Here is a 20,017-nt window from a genome sequence, read left to right as displayed (position 1 = left end):
TCCTGAGCTACTGAGATTATAGGCATGCACCACTGCACCCGGCCAATATTCATGCTTGTACTTCAATTCAGGTACATCTAAGAGGTGGCATTAAATCCAGTATCAGGAGTTTAAAATGTAAAATAACATCTGAAGAATAGATACAAAATATAGACTATTGTGTTTGCCTAATCTTATAGTTCTCAAACTTTTGATCTCTGGATCCCCTCTTTCTACTTTTAACATTTATGGGGATCCGAATGCCAAAGCACTATTACTTAGGAGATTTATGTCTATCAGCATTTACCATATTAAAAAATAAACTGGAAAAAATTAAGTATAATTCACTTAAAAATTCATTATGTGCCAACATAAATAAATAATATTTTGATGAAAAATAGCTGTGATTTCTAAAACAGAAAAAAAGATGTGTGGGAAAACAGTATTGATTTACATTTTTGAACTCTTTGTTAAGAGAATGAGAGTGAAAAGTCAAATAATCTCTTTATATCATGATGAAAATTAGAAACCAAAGATCACCACGTAGTCATGGCAAACTTTGAAACAATATTATTGTTCCTGAGACCACTATCAAGATATCATCAGTTTTGGTCTATGGAAGCTGGGACATCTATTAACTAAACTCACATGTTTTATTTTCCTTTCTATTTCTAAACATTGTTTGATTGAGTTGGCAATCATTTTTTAAGTTGGCACAGCTTTGGTATAGACCAGAGTATAGCAAGGGTTAGGCAACAGCTCACATACTCAGACTGGGAAGATGTTAGGCATTTAAGGAGATGCTTGTTCTATTTCTCATTATGTGAAAGCTCTGATCAATTTTTGGGAAACAGAGGGAGAAAATTCTCCCTGAAGCACAATAATAATACCAGAATCTCACACTTGGATGGCTCTCCATGTTGGAGAAATTATAATACGCACAATCTCAGTTGATCCTTTTTTCTTTCTTTCTGAGCCTGTTCCTTCTGCTTCAAGGGAAAAATAAAAACCCTGCATTTAAAAAAAATCGAATGAAAATACAAAATGAAATGGCAACAATAATGAGATGTGTGTGGGACTGTAACTAGATTTAGTGTGCACCTGCCACAACATGTATCTTGTAGTCTTTTTTCACCAACTGAAGGGCAATGTAAAAACCACAGTTTATAATTTAATGGCAAGTGGTCTTGTAATCATCTTGAGGCAAAGACTTCAGACTGTACAAAAACATTAAGAATTGCAGAATTTTTATTTTAATTGAACTCATGGGTGCTTGAAGATTTTGTGGTGGTAGGAGAGAGTGAGTTAATAGTACAGTATAAGGCAACAAAATTGCAAGAAGAAAATAATTACTGCCTCCCCCCCCCCAGGAACAAGGACTAATTGGTATCTATTGCCTGTTATTAATACATTTATCCTCCTTAGAAATTATTCCATTGCCAGGAAATCCTCCCCACCAAGATATTAATAAAAATAGCATGAGACATTCAAAGATGCTAGACAAAACATTTAAAGGCAGGGGTAGGTGGTGGGTGGTAGTCAACCAAGAAGAAAATCTCTGGTACAAAATGAGCCAGATACCAATAAGGAGCAAAGATTTTGTTGCTAAAACTCTTTAAATACTGTGTGTACATGCTCTCTTTATCTTTTTCTGAGATGTTTCTAAAGTGGAGAATGACTCCATACTTTTTTTTTTTTTTTGCTCTTTTAAGGTAGATGAAGAAATAGGTTAACAAAAACCCATAAGAATTAGGAAACATGATAAGTACATCCTTTTTGCAAAACTCTACACCATGTTTATGGCTATGTATGACAAATTCTTGGTGCCCTTTTTTCCCCAGTTATGGTGAGTAATGCTGTCTTTACAGGTGATTTAGATAGAAGTTAATGGATTTTTAAGACAGTTGCAAATATATTGGGTTGATGCCCACACATGGATATATGTATATGTGTGTGTGTGTGTGTGTGTGTGTGTGTGTGTGTATGTATATATATATATATATATATATATATATATATATATATATATACATATATATATATATACATACACACACACACACACACACATACATACATACATATACATATATCACATGAAGACTCTCACTGGTATGTTTTTCCTTTTTTACATATTTCTTCTAGCAAAAATGAGCATGGATAATGATTTTGTGATAGGAAACAAAACTAAAGAAAATCAAACCAGTAAGAATGAAGTGGTATGCTGAGTCTAATAAAATAAGTCAATACACATTTATGTAGTGGTAAAGTGCTAGAAAGTTCTTTCATTAGTATTTTAAAAAATGATTAGAATAAAAAGAAGTTTGCAGCTTCATTTGATGGTGGTGACCACAGGCACCATAGCTATGGCACTGGCTGAGCTGGAGTTGACTATGTCCTCATATTCAGGGGGTGGATCTAAATGAGGTTCTGTTTCACTCCTCCGCAGGTTCACCTGGCCAGTGGCTTCCTCATAGGTTGGTGGGGGATCACAATTGGACAGGCGAGTGGAGACAGAATCTGAGCGCCCAACTACATATTCCAGAAAGCCTGGAGACAACCCAGTGCTCTCGAACACTTCATCTGGTGGGGGAGGTGGAGTGATGATGTTAAGGTGCTGAGGGAAAGGAATGTGGCTTTCAGTCACTGTCTGTCTACGAGTTTTGTTTCTTAGGAAGCATCTCCAGATAAGGAAAATGACAAGGAGGATAATGAAGAGGCCAAAGATTAGTGGAAAGGTAAGATAAAACTGAAACCAGTCACTTCCTCTGTTACTCTCTCCTTGTTGCGCTTTTGTGTAGGTGCTCCAAAACTCCTTCTGAAAATACAAAACAAAAGAAGTCAAAGTCAGTATGAGTGTGATCAAGAGATGGGAGATATCACATGAGCAAATCTCTGGGTTCAATGAATGTCATGAACAAAAGACCAAAACCAGACTTGTTGGTTTGAATAACTCACAGCCTGTATTTTCCATGACAAGAAATTACAAATATAGAAAAACGTTGACTTAGGATGGAGTTATGTCCCAATAAGCCCATCATAAATTGAAAATATCATTAATTTGAAAATTCTTGTAATAAACCTAACCTACCGAACAGCATAACTTAGGATCACAGCACAATGTAGAGTCCTGGTTGCTTGGCTGTTTGCCCTGGATATTGAGGGGCTGACTGGGAGCTAAAGCTCCCTGCTGCTGCCCAGGATGGAGAGAGAGTATTTTACCAAATAGTACCAGCCCAGGAAAATATCAAAATTCAAAATTTGATGTATGATCTTTACTGAATGCCTATCCCTTTCACTATCACAAAGCTGAAAAATTCAAAGTCCACCTTCAGTAACTGGGGATCATCTATACTTCATTGTGCTCGACCTGGATCCTCCTTAAAATACTCAGACACCAAGACTCTTTTTCAAAACTTGGAGATATTTGCATTTTCTGCTATGACATTTTAGATTAAAAAAAATCAGGAATGAGGATTTTTCTCCTTTTCAGATTATACCAAATAATTTATCATTAAAAATATAAGTTAGGGCTCAGTTGGTAGAGTGTTTGCCTTGCATGCATAAGGCCAGGGGTTCGATCCCCAGAACCACACACACAAAAAAATGTCACTGTCCATATCCAACTTGAGGTCCTCATCACATGATCTCCATCATCATTAATAGTGTGTTTAGGCAAGCACTCTACTACTCCATCCCCAGCCTTTGCCTCTATTTTTCCATGCTTAATCATAGCCAATAAGTACTTTTCTTACCATCTGTTATTTATTTGCAGGTGCAACAGGTCCCTAATATTATTTAAATCTTTTTGCATCAAGGGAGGAACCCTTGGAATGCAACTTGGAAAAAAAAAGGAACTGTAGAAGGGATTTTGATCATTACCCAAATGGGCAAATTGAGGGAGTTTGACTACATCAGAGATTTTAAACTCAGTTGTTTCATGGGTACAGTAGTGATGCAAAGTCATAGTATTCTACCCTGCAACTAGATCTTCTCTGAGGGGCATTATTACTACAACATTTTGTGATTCTAAGATGCATTGGGATGTGTTTTGAGAAATATTGTGTGATTTACGAGAGGCTTGTGCATATTTCAAAAGATATACTTAAAAATATACAAGGTTTAATATTAAAATAAGCTCCAAATAGAAAAAGTACACCCTGTGTACTTTTCAATTTCTAAAGATGATTAAAGATGTACAAACAGTTTCTAAAGATGATTCCAAAAACTTGAAATTGTCAAATGACTCATTTACTTCATTACTATTAACAATGTAAACACAGGTGAAAACTTGTGAAATATAGATGGATGAAGACATAGATATATATTTAGTCATTCCAGAGTTAGAATCCAGGGTCTTGTGCATGCTGGGCAAGTACTCTACAACAAGCTACATTCACAGCATAAGCTTCTTTTAAATAAGCGTACTTTAAAAATTCTTCATTAATTCTTTTTATAATTGTCATCTTAATAATTGAAAATTTAAATTTTGTACAATAATGTTTAAAATATAAAAAATAAATTAATCATACAAAATTTCACTAATGCAAAAAAAGATAAAACAGAAAGCAAATCACTTGTAATTTCATCACAAAGATATAATGTACTATGGACATTTTGGTTTACATAATTAGAAAAGTATTTTCATCTGCTCTTTCTCCCATGCTTTTATCAATCACGGTTGCCTCCCTACACAAGTATCCACTCTTTACAAATTTGGAATCAAATTGCAATAAGTGGAATAAAAAATATTAATCAGCTATTTCTAGAAACCTATCAAGTATCTTATACAGGCTCAATTTTCTTTTACCTACAGGTGAAATTTTACCCTCTCTCTTAGTCTCTCAGACCACCACATCCTTTGCTTCCATTTCATCTTATCTATGAATGCAAATAAATGTGATATCAAATAATTATATAATGTTAACCCTAAATAGGCAATAAAAGCAGTCATTTCATATTATCCACATTGCTTTAGAATAACAAGCACTAATAATGCACATGAAAATGAGTCATTTTTGCATGCCTGGATAGCATAATTCAGTTTGTCTGGTTTCTTTGGTAAGACAGGATATCAAAAATCTAAGCTATTTTTCTGTTTCCTTTGGAAAAAATTAAGGAAAAATACATTAATTTTGAAGGGATTTATTAAACCCAATTTTTATTTCACATGTAGCAACTCAGCATTTACTACATCAAATAATGCAGTTACTCTTATAATCCCCATTTTGCATGTGAGGAAATGGAGGCCCAAAGAGATTACGTAATAATAAACTCAAGATCATTTAAAATGTAAATTTTGGAGCTGGAGTTTGAGCCCAAAGAGGCTTGGCACCACAGCAAACTAAAAAGCAGTCTGTCTTGATGTATAAGGTATTTCAAACCAATTTGGCCACTCTCCTAGAAAATTCAATCTTGCCTTCATGTTTGATGTGTAGTCAAAAGCAAGCCTGCTCATTTTACAGATAAAATATTTCCAATTAAAGTAACAATGATCTGAATAAAAAGCTCCTGACAGATTTATTTCATTGGGAAATACTTATTTTGTCCTTGAGGTCAGAGGATCAGAAGAAAATTCACTTAAAATCAAGACTAATACTGTAATTGTCATTCAGACAAATAGATTCAGTTCATGTCTCTAAGCTATTTGCGCAGATCTTTATCTCACTGAAAGCAGCCAAAATTTACTTAGAACAAATAAATTTCAACATTTTAGTAGAACAGTGCTTTAGTAAGAATGAAAACTGGTGGTTTATAGTTATGCTTACAGCAGCACAAATTTTGACATAGCCAATGAAGAACTTCTAAATAATTAAAACATTTTATAGCAATCTACAGTACCATATCAAATATTTGTTTAATAAAAGAAAAAAGTGATTAAAGAGAATCCAAAGTTTTAGAACAGGCTAAAGTTATACAAATGATAGACATGATCTGAAGCTGCCAGAAAGGTCGTGTTAGAAATACCAAAGTGCCTGCTCCAAAGTGGGTGGGCAAGGCAAACTTAACTTCTGCCAGAAAGGTGAGCTACAGAACCTGCCTAGCAAGTGCCTGAGCAGGCAGTCCATCTGTTTATATCCCTCACATAACACTGCCCTTCACCCTGATTGGAGGAGCATGGGGTTACAATCTACGTGATTGGCTAATTTTAAAATTGGGGCGGGCAAAGGGAAGCACTACAATTAAAATGGCTATAATTGAATCCAATGAAGGTTGAACACTATATTCTGAAAATGGACCACCAGACTTTCTGTTTCTCTCAGTCTGACAACCATTTCAGAAGGAGGAGTCCAAAGAGGCAGACCTTTCATCATGATAGGGAGTTATAGAACAAAATTCAATAGATACAAGATTCCATCAAAGACTATCTGCTTCTCTTGTAGAGAATGTGTGTTTTTTTTTCTTACTGCCATTTATGAATAAAATTTGAGAGATTCAAGGCATGAAGGCCTGTTTTCCCAACTGGAAAGAGTAGAGCTGAGCATATTTTTACCATATTTGATTAATCAGCTCAGAACCTGGGAAAGTTGGGAAGTGAGTGATTCCCTGTGAGTTTGTAGTGCTGAGAAGGGCCCAGCAGATTGACATAGAACACTTTCGTTGACTTCTTTCCTTGAGCAATAATGACAGGGAAGGAAGGGAAGGAACTAGGCTGAGCGCGATGGTGCACACCTGTAATGCCAGCAGCTCGGGAGGCAGAGACTGGAGGATCGTGAGTTCAAAGCCAGCCTCAGCAACTTAGCGAGTTGCTAAGCAACTCAGTGAAACCTTGTCTCTAAAAAAATGCAAAAAAAAAGGACCGGGGATGTGGCTCAGTGGTCAAGTGCCCCTTAGTTCAATCCCTGTTACCTAAATAAATAAATAAATAAATGGAGCGGCTAAAAATGAATTCTAACTCCAAAAGCTGCTTTTGAAAACTATGGATTCCCTTTAATATACCTTTTCTTCAATAAACGAATAATTTACTTGGTATTTAAAGTTGTTATAAGAATGTTTTAATTATTATAGACTGAAATTAAGAGCTCCAGTGAAATTGAGGACAACTTCCTCAGGCTGACAGTACAAGCTGGAGGGCAGTCCCTGCCCTGGCCTGGGGGACATCAAGGAAACGGAGTGTGCAGATCTCCCCTGTCCTTGGGCCTGTCTAGCATAGGCTAACTAAATCTGCATATGTTTATATTCCACCTTTTGTCTCATTTTGCTGCCTTTTCACTTTTAAAAGCTTTCCTTTCCCTAGAGCCTCCTGAAGATGGAAAATTTGAAACCAAAAGTTTCTTCTATCTTCCTTCAAAGCTGGTATTAGTGCCATCTGGTAACACTTTGTTGAGGGCAGAGAGTCAAAAGAACTGCAAGTTGGAAATCCAAGCAAGAAGTCCAAAATTCTTCAAATTCCTTATCAAGAGAATTCTAGGGAAAACTGGCTGGACTTACACATAAGTCACCTAACAGGCATATCTAACTTCTGAGAAAATTAATACAAAAAGTAAGGTATTTTCGTGAAAATGGACACTAGGAGGTAGTGAAGTGTCTGGGAAACAGTATCTGCACTGGGTATGTTATGTGCCAACCCTTTTTTTTTTTTCTTAAACTTCCAGTTGAAATACAAACAGCTGGGTGATGTAGAAGAAGGGAAAGGCTGGCTTTGTCTTGTGTAGATTAATTTTGGGGACTTTATTTTTGCAAGGTGGCAGAGTACATAAAATAAAACCTCTTTAATTTAGATATGATTATTCAGGACACTTGGATGAAACCAATCAAGGTGGTGGATTTGGTAGCTGTCTTGGTATACGAGGCAAAAGGAAGAATGCCAGGTCCCAAAATATCACTAGTGACTAGTATGTAAAGTTGATTGACAAAAATTTATTTGAGGAAAATTAGCAAGGTGAAGGAGCCTATCAATGAGGCTACTGTTTGGGTAAAGTGTGTGAGTGTGGGGGCATATGTCCATGCACACTATATAAAACAAATGGATATAAGACTGTACAGAAAACTTCTGAGGAAGGCTACCTATTGTGGCAGGAAGGAAGATACTTGAGAACCTGAGGACAAGACCAAGGCTTCATCATTAATCATTTTATGTTTTATTCTTGAACCTTTTGGATATATTACTTCTTCCAAAACATAAAGAAATTCATTCTTTCAGGGAAGTCAGGGAATGACCAGATGCAACAAAGAGTGAAGCCAGATTTATAGATAGGTAGTTAGTGTAGTTAGGTAAATTGGGTCTAATATCGAGTAAGATAAAGAAAATGGAGACAGGATCTACTTTGGAGTCCTGTAATTCTCTTGGCCTTTCCTCATGGTGACAAGGTGACTTTGTCTGCTCCTGGCATCCCAAGAAGGATGATTATCAAGAAGATTAAATGCTTTCTTTCCACAAAGATCTGTCTTTTAAAAAAAAATCAGGGAAGCAAACATTTCTTAGAAAACCAGATATTTCCATGTATCCTTAGTCCAGAAGTCATATGGCCACCCCAGTGGCAAGAGTGACTAATACAGTATCTTAAAAAGGGAACCTGACTGCCATGACTAATGTAGACTAATTATGACTTATTAATAAGAACTGGGCACACTGTCACTTCCCCCAAATCAGTGTTGTGTTAATAAGGAAGAATAAGTGGAATGGCTGTTAACAGTGTCTATCCTACCATACTTTCCTTAGCTGGAAATGTGACATTAAATTAGTACAATCCTAAGGAAAATCAATACAGTTTATGCTTTCCTTTTTCCAGAGGATGTCTGAGGTAGGGAAATTGGTGATCAAACTGCAATGAGCATATTATAAGTATAAAAATAGTTGAAAAGATTTGGTAGTTTTGGCTAAATTAAAGGCCTATGAAAAGTTACTATAAAATAGTGTCAGGTAGCCAGGAGCAGTGGTGCATGCTTATAATCCCAGGGGCTTGGATGCTGAGGCAGGAGGATCACAAGTTTGAAGTCAGCCTCAGCAAACTAGTGAGGTCCTAAGCAATTTAGTGATATCCTGTCTCAAAATAAAAAAAATAAAAAAGGGCTGGGGATGTAGCTCAGTGGTAAAGCACCTCTGGATTCAATCTGAGTACCAAAACCAACCAAACAAAAACAAAACCAAAAGCGTCAGCAAACATTTTCTCTTAAGAACTTGACAGTATTTTGGACTTTGTAGAACAAAGTCTCTATCATACATATGAACTCTATGCTTCCTTGTCTTCATTCTCTCCCCACCCCTGACCACCCATTTCTCTCCTTTTCAGATCCAAATATCCAAACAAATGGGCAGCAGAGTTAGCACTTCATTCTTCTCTCCATCTGTGCTGAGTGAGGAGGAAGTTCAGAATGGAACTGGGAGGCTCAGGCACCAGGCTTTTGGGAGGAGAAGCACAAATTGTTCTAGACGTGATTTCACAGGAGGGCAGGTGGAGACAGAACTAGGGTGATAACCATGGAAAACCGCAACAGCAAAACTCACCTACATTACTGGGCCTGGGTTTGGGGCAGGGTAAAGAGCAAACCACTCTCCTGAGTCAGTTGGCACCTGATAACCAAAGCAGTCTCTATGGATTTTCCCTTCTCAGTAGGCAGGGTGACATAGTGGATAGAAATGCAAGAGACCCCAGGGATGAGGGATGGATGTGAAATGTCTTCCTCAAAGCATAGACATCACAAAAGAACCTAGAAGTGATGAATTTAAGATGACGGTAGTGAAGCTGATGACAAAGAATAGCTAACATGTACAGTGCTTAAACTGTGCCAGACACTCTTCTAAGAGACTTACATACCTTAACACAAAAGGTTGGATGCTTTTATTACCCCTATTTTACATTTGGGGAAATGGAGTCACAGATAAGCTAAAGGCCAAGTCCATCTAAGAGGTTGAACAGGGATTTGAACATAAGGAATGTGAGGTTCAGAAACCACTAGAGCAAACTGCCTCTCCAAAATGGAGATATAGGAAGGATCCACAGTGAACAATTTTAAATACTTACCAAGAGATGACTGTTTTGCTCTTCCTCATATGTAGGAAAAAAATGTATATTGACATACGCACATATGAGAGAGAAAGAGAAGGGACTGAGTTTCTCAAAGCAACCAGAAGAAATACAGTTAGAAGAGGCAGTTAGATTAAGATTAGAGAAAGGACACTGAACACTTTCTGAAAACTCAAATAGCCACTATCCTTGTTTTCAAGAAAGTGCTAAAGTACAATCAAGAAATGTGAAAGGTAATTGCTAAATCTGTTCACATTTTACTCACAGTTCAAACCAGTCACTTAGCTATAAAAGACTCCAACTACCCATGTAACTTTGAATACTGCATATGAAATATGTAATTATTCTGTTTTCTTTGTAATCCACAAGTAGAAGAGAAGGCTTCCAGGCCTTCATCCTCAGACTGAATTGCACCCAGTGGTCCCTCTTGTTCTGAGGCGTGCCAGCTCCGTGGACTGAGTAACTACTTGTTTCTCCAGCTCTCCAGCCTGCAGATGGCCATTGTGGGGCTATCCAGCTTCTGACTGCATAAGCAAATATAATAAATACCATTTCAAATATAATAAATACCATTTCATGTTTCTGTTCTTCAGGATAACCCTAATACAGTCTCCTAACTGGAATTGAGGCCTTGACCTCAACTTCTTCTGCCCCTGTACATTATTTCAAGCTGCTAGAATCATAAACATACCATTCAGGATGACTTATTCTGTTATGTTCAGTATCAGAGGTATGCCCTACATACTTGGCCTTGTATTTTACAGTCCTTCTATGAGATAATGTAGATATATTCGGTACCAGGTCACTTTAATGGAAGAAAGGATACACTTGGGGAAAAAAAAACCCAGAAGTGCAAGTATTCGAGGGTAATGTACACCTTTCATTAGTGACCAGAGTAAGTCACTTTGTGTCTATGGGGAAGCCTGGCTAAGGCATAGCCCTTTTATCACTGCGGTCTACTGTGAGCTGGTCAAAGAAGTACTCTGTCATTCAACTTTCCAGGGCTCTCATCTTGTTACCCAGACTCAACAAATGTTAAAGATTTACATTCTGGAAAGCTAAAAGTTTTCAGGTAAAGTTAAAGATCCCTTTATTTCAATATATGCTCAATCCCATTCCCTTCACTTTTCTCCAGAGGCACCAAGTTCCTACACTTTTATCCAGAAGTGAATAACCACAAAGAAACCAGGACATCTCCCCACATGGTCCTATTCCTCTTGCACACATTGTTTATAAGGGAAGATTAATTCTGTGTTTTCCAGGGGCTCCTGGTATACCTTTCCTCTTTACCCATGGAGATTCCCAGTAGCCTGTGGATGGGACAAGGGTGGGCAGAAAGAATCCTGGATACACAAGGATCTGCCCTCATTCTGGAAAAGTGAGAGTTTCTCTTTATGTGTGTGTGTGTGTGTCTCTCTCTCATACACACACACACACACACACACACACACACCAACTGAACACCTTTATTTCATTAAAAACCAAATAAATAACTTTATTGGAAGTAACAATCAAACTGAAAGGCCCAAACTGAAGGGAACTTGCTGAAAGGGCAACGTGTAGGCCCGGCCTGGGACCCACCCTGGGGGGTGGCAAGGGCTGGGCACAGTCCTGCTCAGTCGTCCTTGTAGCTGCGGCCCAGGGTGAGCCTGTCAAAGAGGATCTCAGCCATGGGGTCTTCCAGGGCCTGAATTCTGCGCAGGTTGGTCAGGTAGCCGGCCAGCTGGCGATGATGAGGTCCTGCTGGGCAGATAGTGGCGCTGCAGGAACTGGCAGAGGTGGGGGTCGCCCCTCTCAGCGGCCAGGTGGTGCAGCTCCAGGAGGCCCTGGTTGATGCTCTTCTCCAGGTGGAAGGCGCACTCCATGGCCTGGAGGCCGCTCTGCCAGGCGTTGTGCTCGGGCTGCTCGACGTCCTGGAGCCGGAAGCGGCCTCCGCGCTGGTTCTGCAGCTCCATCAGCTTCTTGGCGCGGTCCCTCCACTCGTGCGACAGGCGCAGGAAGAAGCTGGCGAAGTGCTCCAGGGCCACTTGTTGGCGGTGGCAGAAGAAGGCCAAGGACAGGTAGACGTAGGAGGCGTGCAGTTGCACCTGGATCTGGCTGTTGACGGCGGCCTCGCAGTCGGGGTGGTAGTTGTGGCGCACCTGCGACACCATGATGGGCACCATGACGGGCGCGGGCAGGAGGGGTGCCACCACGAAGGCGAGGGTGGAGTGGGCTCTGGGGCTGCGCAGTGGGCAGCGGCGGGGTCCTCAGGTGGCTGCTAGGGCATCTGAGGGCGACACCTGGGGCCGTGGGCGGGCGGGCGGGGGGGGGGGGGCGGTGGGCGGTGCCGGGGCCTGGGCGGGTCTGACCTCGGCGGAAGGCAAGCGGGTAATGGCGGCTGTGGAGCCTGGCAATGGCGGTGGTGGCGTTTTCCTGGGGGTTGAGGGTCAGGGGTCAGGGGCCTGGCGGTACCCGGCTGTGCCCCGCTGTGCCCTGCTGTGCCCCGCAGAGTTCCCTCAGTAACCTGGGCGACTCCGCTGGGCGTCTCACCTGCGTAATGTTTAAGTTAGAGGCCTAGAGGGACGGGCGTCGTGGTCATCGTGGTCAGGTATGAAGAGGCTCATGTGAATACTGTCCAGTGGGACCCTCTCATTAGAAGGAGGGCTTCTGGGACGGTTAATATCACAGGCTTCATTTGAATGGCAGCTTTCCTCAGTGACGTCAGTGTCTAGACTAACGTATCTTTATAAGGATGGTCAGGCATTGTGTTCCTTGGTCCTTTGGGTCCTGAGTCCATCAGCAACAGAGGAGACTGCAGTGTACGGTCTCTAGTGCATTTTAAATTTGCAGTAGTATTTGCAGTGTCTGGGGATTTTCTATTGCTCCTTTTTATCATAATTTGTTTTCATTTTATAAGTCAATGGTCTTCCTTATAATTCTGAGAATATGAATTTGAACTTTTTTTTTTTGTAAAGTTCTGTTTGCTATATTATATCTGTTTTTTCCCCCTCCAGAATTAGCTTTTTGGTTCATCATGTTCTCCTCTTCAGTCCCTGAAATATCTGGCCCAACTTTGTCCATTCATATCTGGGAATCAAGGACTACTTGGATTTGTCCTAGGGAATGAGCATGACTCTGATCCATAGTCGTTAAGTCTTGTAAGGCCCACTTCACTAACAGACTTCACTTCTCCTTTGGGGATGCATGGCATGAAGGTTGCAGGTGGGCTAGGGATCATCTCAATTCCAAAATTTGGGCATATCCAACATTAGAAAGCTTTAGTGGATCTGTCTTCTAGGTAATATGTGCTTCTATTTTGTGTCCCTTCTGTGCAGTTCCTTAGTTGTCTCTAGCTCTAGTGTTACTTGGGTTTTCTTTCAGGACAAAGAATTCAGGGTCCTTGCAGTGTAGCTTTTGGCGATTAAAGTTGACCAAATGTCATTGGTGCTCATTACCCACTTTAATAGATTTGGGCGAGGGTTATAGTGAGGCAGGGGAAGCAGATCTGCTGTTTAGAGAGTAATTCTTTTTTTAAAGACTTTTTAAAATTGTAGATGGGCACAATACCTTTATTTTATTTATTTATGTGGTGGTGAGGATTGAACCCAGTGCCTGTCACATGCAAGAGAAGTGTTCTACCACTGAGCCACAACCCCAGCCCTAGAGAGTAATTCTTTAACCTCCCAGTTGACCTAGGTCTTCAATCTTATTGACTCTCCCTTAAATTTTATCTGAATGTGCTTCAGTTAGTTTTCTGTTGCAAGGGTTTCATTTTTTTTTTTTTTTTGAACAAAGCAATGTGATGATGTCTCCTTTTCCATCTTAGAATTCCTAACAAATTTTGTTAATGGTAAGGGTACTCTTTTGTGTGTGCCCGTATGTGTGTGTGTGTGTGTGTGTGTGTGTAGATACTTTTTGTATGTTTAGTCACTACCATGATTCCATTACCATTTTTTAAATTTCTAAAAATGCAGGCTGGTGTACAGTTTAGTTTAGAGTTCCTACCTTGTGCATATGAGGCTCTGGGTTCAATTCACAGTACTATAAGTAATCATTTTTTTCTAAAAATTCAGATAATTTTCTGGATAGTTAATATATTCACAGTGATACAGCCCTCCTCTCTAGAGGCAACCAGTAATTTCTTATTAAGATCACAAAAAGAAAGACTAAAAAAGAAATAATACTCAAGTCATAGATAAAATGAACTACAAAAATCTAAGTGATAAACACACAAATCAAGCAGAAGGAAGAAAGGAACTAGTTTTTAAAAGGAGAATGCAGTGAATTAGAGGGGGTGGGAGGGAGAAAAGCAAAATTCCTGATATTAAAAAAAAAAAAAAAGATAACTCTCAAGACAACTTGGTTAGGAAAAAAGACACAAATTACCAATAGGAATAGTAATGAAAGAGAAGGCATTACTACAGATTAAAAAAGAACAATACTACTATGTAGTAATTGGGTATATATTCACTCCTAAAAAATTGAGGTTCTCTTGTCAAGGAAGAAGAGGTAAAATCGGTTTTAGATCAGTAATCAAAATTTTCTGCTGTCTTTGTCAGGAACACAGAATATATTAATTCAAGAAACTTCTTTCTTTTCTTCCCAGGGGTGGTAGTGGTAGGGCAATCAATGATTAAATTGCAGTGAGCCCAGAATTTGTAGGGTAATGAAAATGAGTAGTGCAAGAGATGATAGTATGAAGAAGGCAGAAGAAGGCAGGGGTCCACACTGGAAAAAATATCTCTTTGTGGTTTCAGTGATACTAAAATCTCTGATAGATAATTGTTTATCTGTTTTGTCTAGAGTTTGCCCTGAGTTTAAATATTTTAAGTTAGAAACAAGCAAACTAAATGGAACATTTCTAGTGGAAAAACTAATATAAAAGCCTGGGTTTATTCAGAATTATAATCTTTTACTCATTTATCCCATTTCACTTATTAGCACAAACCTAGATCTTTATAATATAATCTGTACTTCAGCATAATAAAAAATTAATCTCTGTAGTATTGAAAAAGTATGATACTTTAGACAGGACTATTTGTTTATCATCTCGCTACCTCTTTATACTTATAATGATATTTATACTACTAGACTTATAATGAAACTCTAGACTTATAATGAAACCTCATCATTTTATTTAACTGAAAGATAGCTCCTTTGAAATGATATCATAATCAAACCTCATAAATTCAACATCATTTAAGAGTTTAGGTTGCTACTTCTCAGAAAATAGTAGATCTCAGTTCACGTCTATGTTCCTTTCAAATTGGTCCAATTACATTGCAAGATCTATTAGGTTTCTTTCTTTTCAAGACATCTTTGTGTTTCAAGTGTGTCAACAACATATACTGCTGGTAATTAAACACCATGAGTTCCAATTCCAGTTAGAAATTGTATCATTGGTCTTTATGGCACACAAAATACTGGTTTAAAGATGGGAAAATATCACTTTGTCTATCCCAGTCTATGTTGTTCTGAAGCATTTTTAAAGCATATTTTTAAAGTCATAAAAATAAGCTAAATCCAAGTACTAGCCAGCACTTTTTCTATCATATTGACTTTGAATAAGTATTATGGGATGTACATTTACAAATGCCTAATTAGAACTAGAATAAGAAACTTGACGGTAAAATTGTTTATTGTAAAGCTCCTAGCATAACCATTACCAATTAAATTAGAAGAGCATTTTGTTCATTGAGGAAAGAGAGGAAGAAGGAAGTGGGGAAGACACAGAATTAGGAGACGTGGAACCTGGGTCCCATTTCTGACTTATAATGGGAAAAATAAGCAAATCTTATAATGGGAAAAATAAGCAAATCAACAACTGCTCTGGAGCTGTTATTTCCTCATTTATGAAATGAAGAGTTTGACCTACTTGGTTTTTGTAGACCCTGTGAGAAGATGATTAAAGCTTACTCAAAGAGTCTTTTGTCAATAATGGAATGGTATGAAAAAGCAGTCTTTAGCCTATTCATGATAAGCAATGCTTGGCATCAAATATTAGCTTTGGGAATTATATTATCTTGACATTCAAATAATAGTGTCATTTTAAGTGTGACCCTCTAAACATATAATTCAAGAAAGCCAGTACCCTCTTTGGATCTACTGGTGCTTGTGATGCAGTAAGGGATACATTCCCTTTTTCAGCCTGATGGTCCCTAAGACTTGAGCTAATGATATAGGTCTATTGTAGGGTTCCAAAAATTATTTTGCAACTGATTTTATTGTACATTGGAAGTGACTAGACTAAATCTTAACTTCTACTATTACTGATATTCCAACTATGAGAGCCATGGTCAGATGCCCTGGCCCAAGGGGACCATATTCCTAACACTAGAATAAAGAATCACTGACAACCCCCAGTATTAAAGGGATTAGCAACTACCTATTGTAACAGAAATTCATTTCCAGTAGTGTCCTCATCCACATTAGAATCTCTGGGAGTAAGCAGGGGTGGTAATTGGTTGCTGTCCTTTGGCAAATATGCCATGAACTGAAAAGGATAACATTTTTATATATTGAAAAAGAAAAAAAGTCAATTATTAATTAAATTTCAATTAATTCATGATATATCATTGTTTGTAAACTGCATATCAATTTCAGATAAGTTAAAATGTGAATAAATGAAATATTTATTAGGTTTTGTCATCCACTGATCTGGATACATTTATCAAAATAGGTATACTTTGTTTTTTTTACTATTCATGATTATTTATAATATTGGTAATTTATTTATGGCTTCAATTAATAGTGTACACTGTCAGTTTTACAGTATGATGTACAAAGACAGAAACTATCAAAAATTGTAAAAATTAGCATTTTCTGTTGGCTATTGTATTATTTTGCATTTCAGTGATATTATAGAATGAATTGTTATTTCCTTTTTTTTCCTTTTCCTTTTTTGCAAGGAGAGGTTCAGAGTCATTATGTTTAGGAATATGATGTGTTGGGTGACAGGTTGCCCCCTGTTCTCTGGATTCCTAGCTAACCTTCTCCCAATGGCTTGGAAGGATGAGACAGGAGGATCACAAGGTCAAAGCAAGCCAAGTTGCTGCACTGGGGTTCCATTCAAATCCAGTTAGAGCATGAGGGTTTTATTCTCATCAATTGTACTGACTACGGGCAGTTCATTATTGGAAAGCCAATTGTAGGTTACCTGCAAGAAGGGAACACTGACATCTCATTTCCCACATGGATGTCTGCTCAAACAGTTGACTGGTTGATCTGCCCCACTTCTGTACCATGTGACTGTGTTATGGTTTGGGTAGATTTAAGGAAAGAGCGGTTGAGAATAGGGTCAGTGATAGAACAGATCCTTTATATTGACTAAAAAGAGCATTAGGAATTTTCCATAGGTTCAGTGGAAAGCTTGAGCCATGTTGTTATGTTGTTGCTACTTTGTTCCAGAAAGCTGCTTGCTAGGCAGAGGGCCCCAACAGCAAGAGAGGGAGGCAGGCACAGTCGGAGTCAGTTGAGGAAGGAGTCAAAAGAGACCAACATGGAGCAATAACTCTGCTTCCTGGGAACTGTGTTGTAGGGAGGCCCCTTCTAGGCCTCCTTAAAGAATGCTGTGTGGAGGAGAGCCAAGATGGTGGAGTAGAGGAGACACTGCTTCTGGCGGCTCTGCACATGAATCTGAAAAAACAGTCAAAAGGCTTCTCCACCAGGTCCTGCCTTGACGGAAAACTACATCTCAGAGCATGTGAGAGGACACCATACAGCGAATCTTTCACAGATTCCACCAGAGTGGTGAGCGCGGTGCAGAACGCAGAGGCTTTGCTTGCCGGTAAGACTCCAGACGCTGGCCCCAAAGCCCGTAGTCTGAACACACACGCGAAACACAAGTGGCGGATCAGAAGTACAAAATCAGCACCGCTACAGAACTGTAGGTTGGCAGACTATGCTCTGCTCCCACGGAGATCACAAGACCGACCTCTGGCCATAGCACAAGGTCACCCCAGCACCCCCCACCTCACCAAATACCAGACACTGGAAACAGACACAAGCCATCTTGGAAAACCTTTCTCATCATCTCTTGGTGAACGTGGCTACCAGCATGGTTCTGTGGCCAATCAGGTACCTGGTTCCCAACTCCCCCACGCCCAGCTGTAATAACTCAAAACCTTTCTCACAATCTTTTGGGGGGCGTGGCTATCAACGTGGAACTGCAGCTGTATAGGCATCTCGTTTCCAACTTAGAGACTAAGAGCAGGGAGGTTCCAGGCAGAAGCTCAAGCCCTCTCACACAGGCTACCTCCACCACCCTGAAGGGCAGAGACTCAAGCTAGGAATAGACAACTTCACCTACTGGAAGAAAAGAAAACAGAATTCTGAGAGATTTTTTTTTCTCTCTCTTCTCATCCATTCTCCTCTACCTTTCCCCCTCTGGTCCTCACAACCCCAATATATGTGAAACCAAGAACTTTGCATAAAATAGGACTTTAAGAACTGAATCACCAGAATAATATCATATAGAGGAATTACATAAGCCCCTCCCTTTTTTCTTATTTTCTTTCTCCCTCTCTCTTTTTTCTCTTTCTTTCCTTTTTTATTTTTCTTCCTCCCTCTCTCCCACTTTCAACCTCCTAACTTTTACTATTTTTACTTCAGGTAATTTTCTAAATACATATAGTGTTTGATTTTATGCATTCTTCTCTAAACTACCTCCTGTCTATTAATTAGAATTCTCCTCCAAAGTTGCTAAGATACATACCCCATACCCTCACACCTTCCCCCCCTTAACATAACATCCTACGCCCGACCCTCAGATCTCTATACGCCACCAGAAACTGTATGCCTTTTTGAAACTAATGACTATATTTTAAATAATAATTGAATCCAACATCTCTAGAGATAGGGACTAACTATAAATGTATTAATAACGAAAACGTGCCATAGATGATGTATTGTTGATATTGGGAACTGTTAACATTGTCTTTCCCCACAAAGGAGAGATTTTGGAACTATACAAGAGCAATATAAATCTATAGGGGATAAACAATAACACAACAATCTCACCGAGCTGGAAAGAAATGTGAGCAACATGAAAAGACAAGGAAAGAAAAGACGACAAACAATGCAAGACAATACATCATTAGAAGAAGTAACATCTAGGGCTGGGGATGTGGCTCAAGTGGTAGCACGCTTGCCTGGCATGCATGCGGCCCGAGTTCGATCCTCAGCATCACATACAAAGATGTTGTGTCTGCCGAGAACTAAAAAATAAATATTAAAAAATTCTCTCTCTCTCTCTCTCTCACTCTCTCTTAAAAAAAAAAAGAAGTAACATCTTCATCAGAAAAAATGTCAGATAAAGATTTCAGGATATACATGGTTCAGATGTTCTAGAGTCTCAGGGAAGATATTAGACAACAAATGCAGATAATGAAAGATCACTTTGACAATGAATTACATAAACAAATCCAAGAAGCAAAAGATCAACTCTACAGGGAGATAGAGGTTATACAAAAAAAAAAAAAAAAAAAAAAAAAACCAAAAAACCCAAAAACAAAAACAACAAAAGAAACCAAACCAACCAACCAAACGAACAAACAAACAAAAACCCAAAAAACAAAAACAACAACAAAAAACAAACAGAAATCCTAGAAATGAAAGAAATGATAAACCAAATTAAAAAGTCAAATGTGAGTATCACCAGCAGAGTAGACCACTTAGAAGATAGAACATCAGACAATGAAGACAAAGTATATCAACTCAAAAAGAATGTAGACAGCACAGCGAGACTGATAAGCCATGAGAGCAGAACATCCAAGAAATATGGGATGCATAAAGAGACCAAATTTAAGAGTTATTGGGATAGAGGAAGGTATAGAGGTCCAAACCAAAGGAATGAGCAACTATTCAATGAAATAATATTAGAAAAATTTCCAGAAATGAAAAATGAAACAGAAATCCAAATCCTAGAAGTCTACAGGACCCTGAATGTGCAAAATCACAAAAGATCCACACCAAGACACATTATAATGAAAATGCCCAACATACAGAACAAGGAGAAAATTTTAAAAGCCACAAGAGAAAGGAAGCAGGTTATATATAGGGGTAAACCAATGTGGTTAATGGCTGATCTC

General features: G+C 38.8%; 1 protein-coding gene and 1 pseudogene across 3 annotated transcripts in view; both read right to left on the bottom strand.

The window, feature by feature from the left end:
• Positions 1-2,018: 2,018 nt before the first annotated feature.
• The window catches only part of Prrg1 (proline rich and Gla domain 1), a 100,559-nt gene continuing 82,560 nt past the window's right edge, over positions 2,019-20,017 (bottom strand). For all 3 annotated transcript variants that reach the window (XM_077107240.1, XM_077107241.1, XM_077107242.1), the window contains one exon: positions 2,019-2,797. In XM_077107240.1, coding sequence (XP_076963355.1) covers positions 2,312-2,797 — 486 coding nt within the window. In that variant the 3' untranslated portion in view covers positions 2,019-2,311. The remainder of the gene's footprint in view (positions 2,798-20,017) is intronic.
• On the bottom strand, positions 11,563-12,100 carry LOC143639292 (ferritin heavy chain pseudogene; annotated as a pseudogene).

The sequence above is a fragment of the Callospermophilus lateralis genome, chromosome X (assembly GCF_048772815.1).
Source record: "Callospermophilus lateralis isolate mCalLat2 chromosome X, mCalLat2.hap1, whole genome shotgun sequence".
Classification (NCBI taxonomy): Eukaryota; Metazoa; Chordata; class Mammalia; order Rodentia; family Sciuridae; genus Callospermophilus; species Callospermophilus lateralis.
Note: the sequence above shows the minus strand (reverse complement) of the source record. Positions and strands in the feature narration are given on the sequence as shown.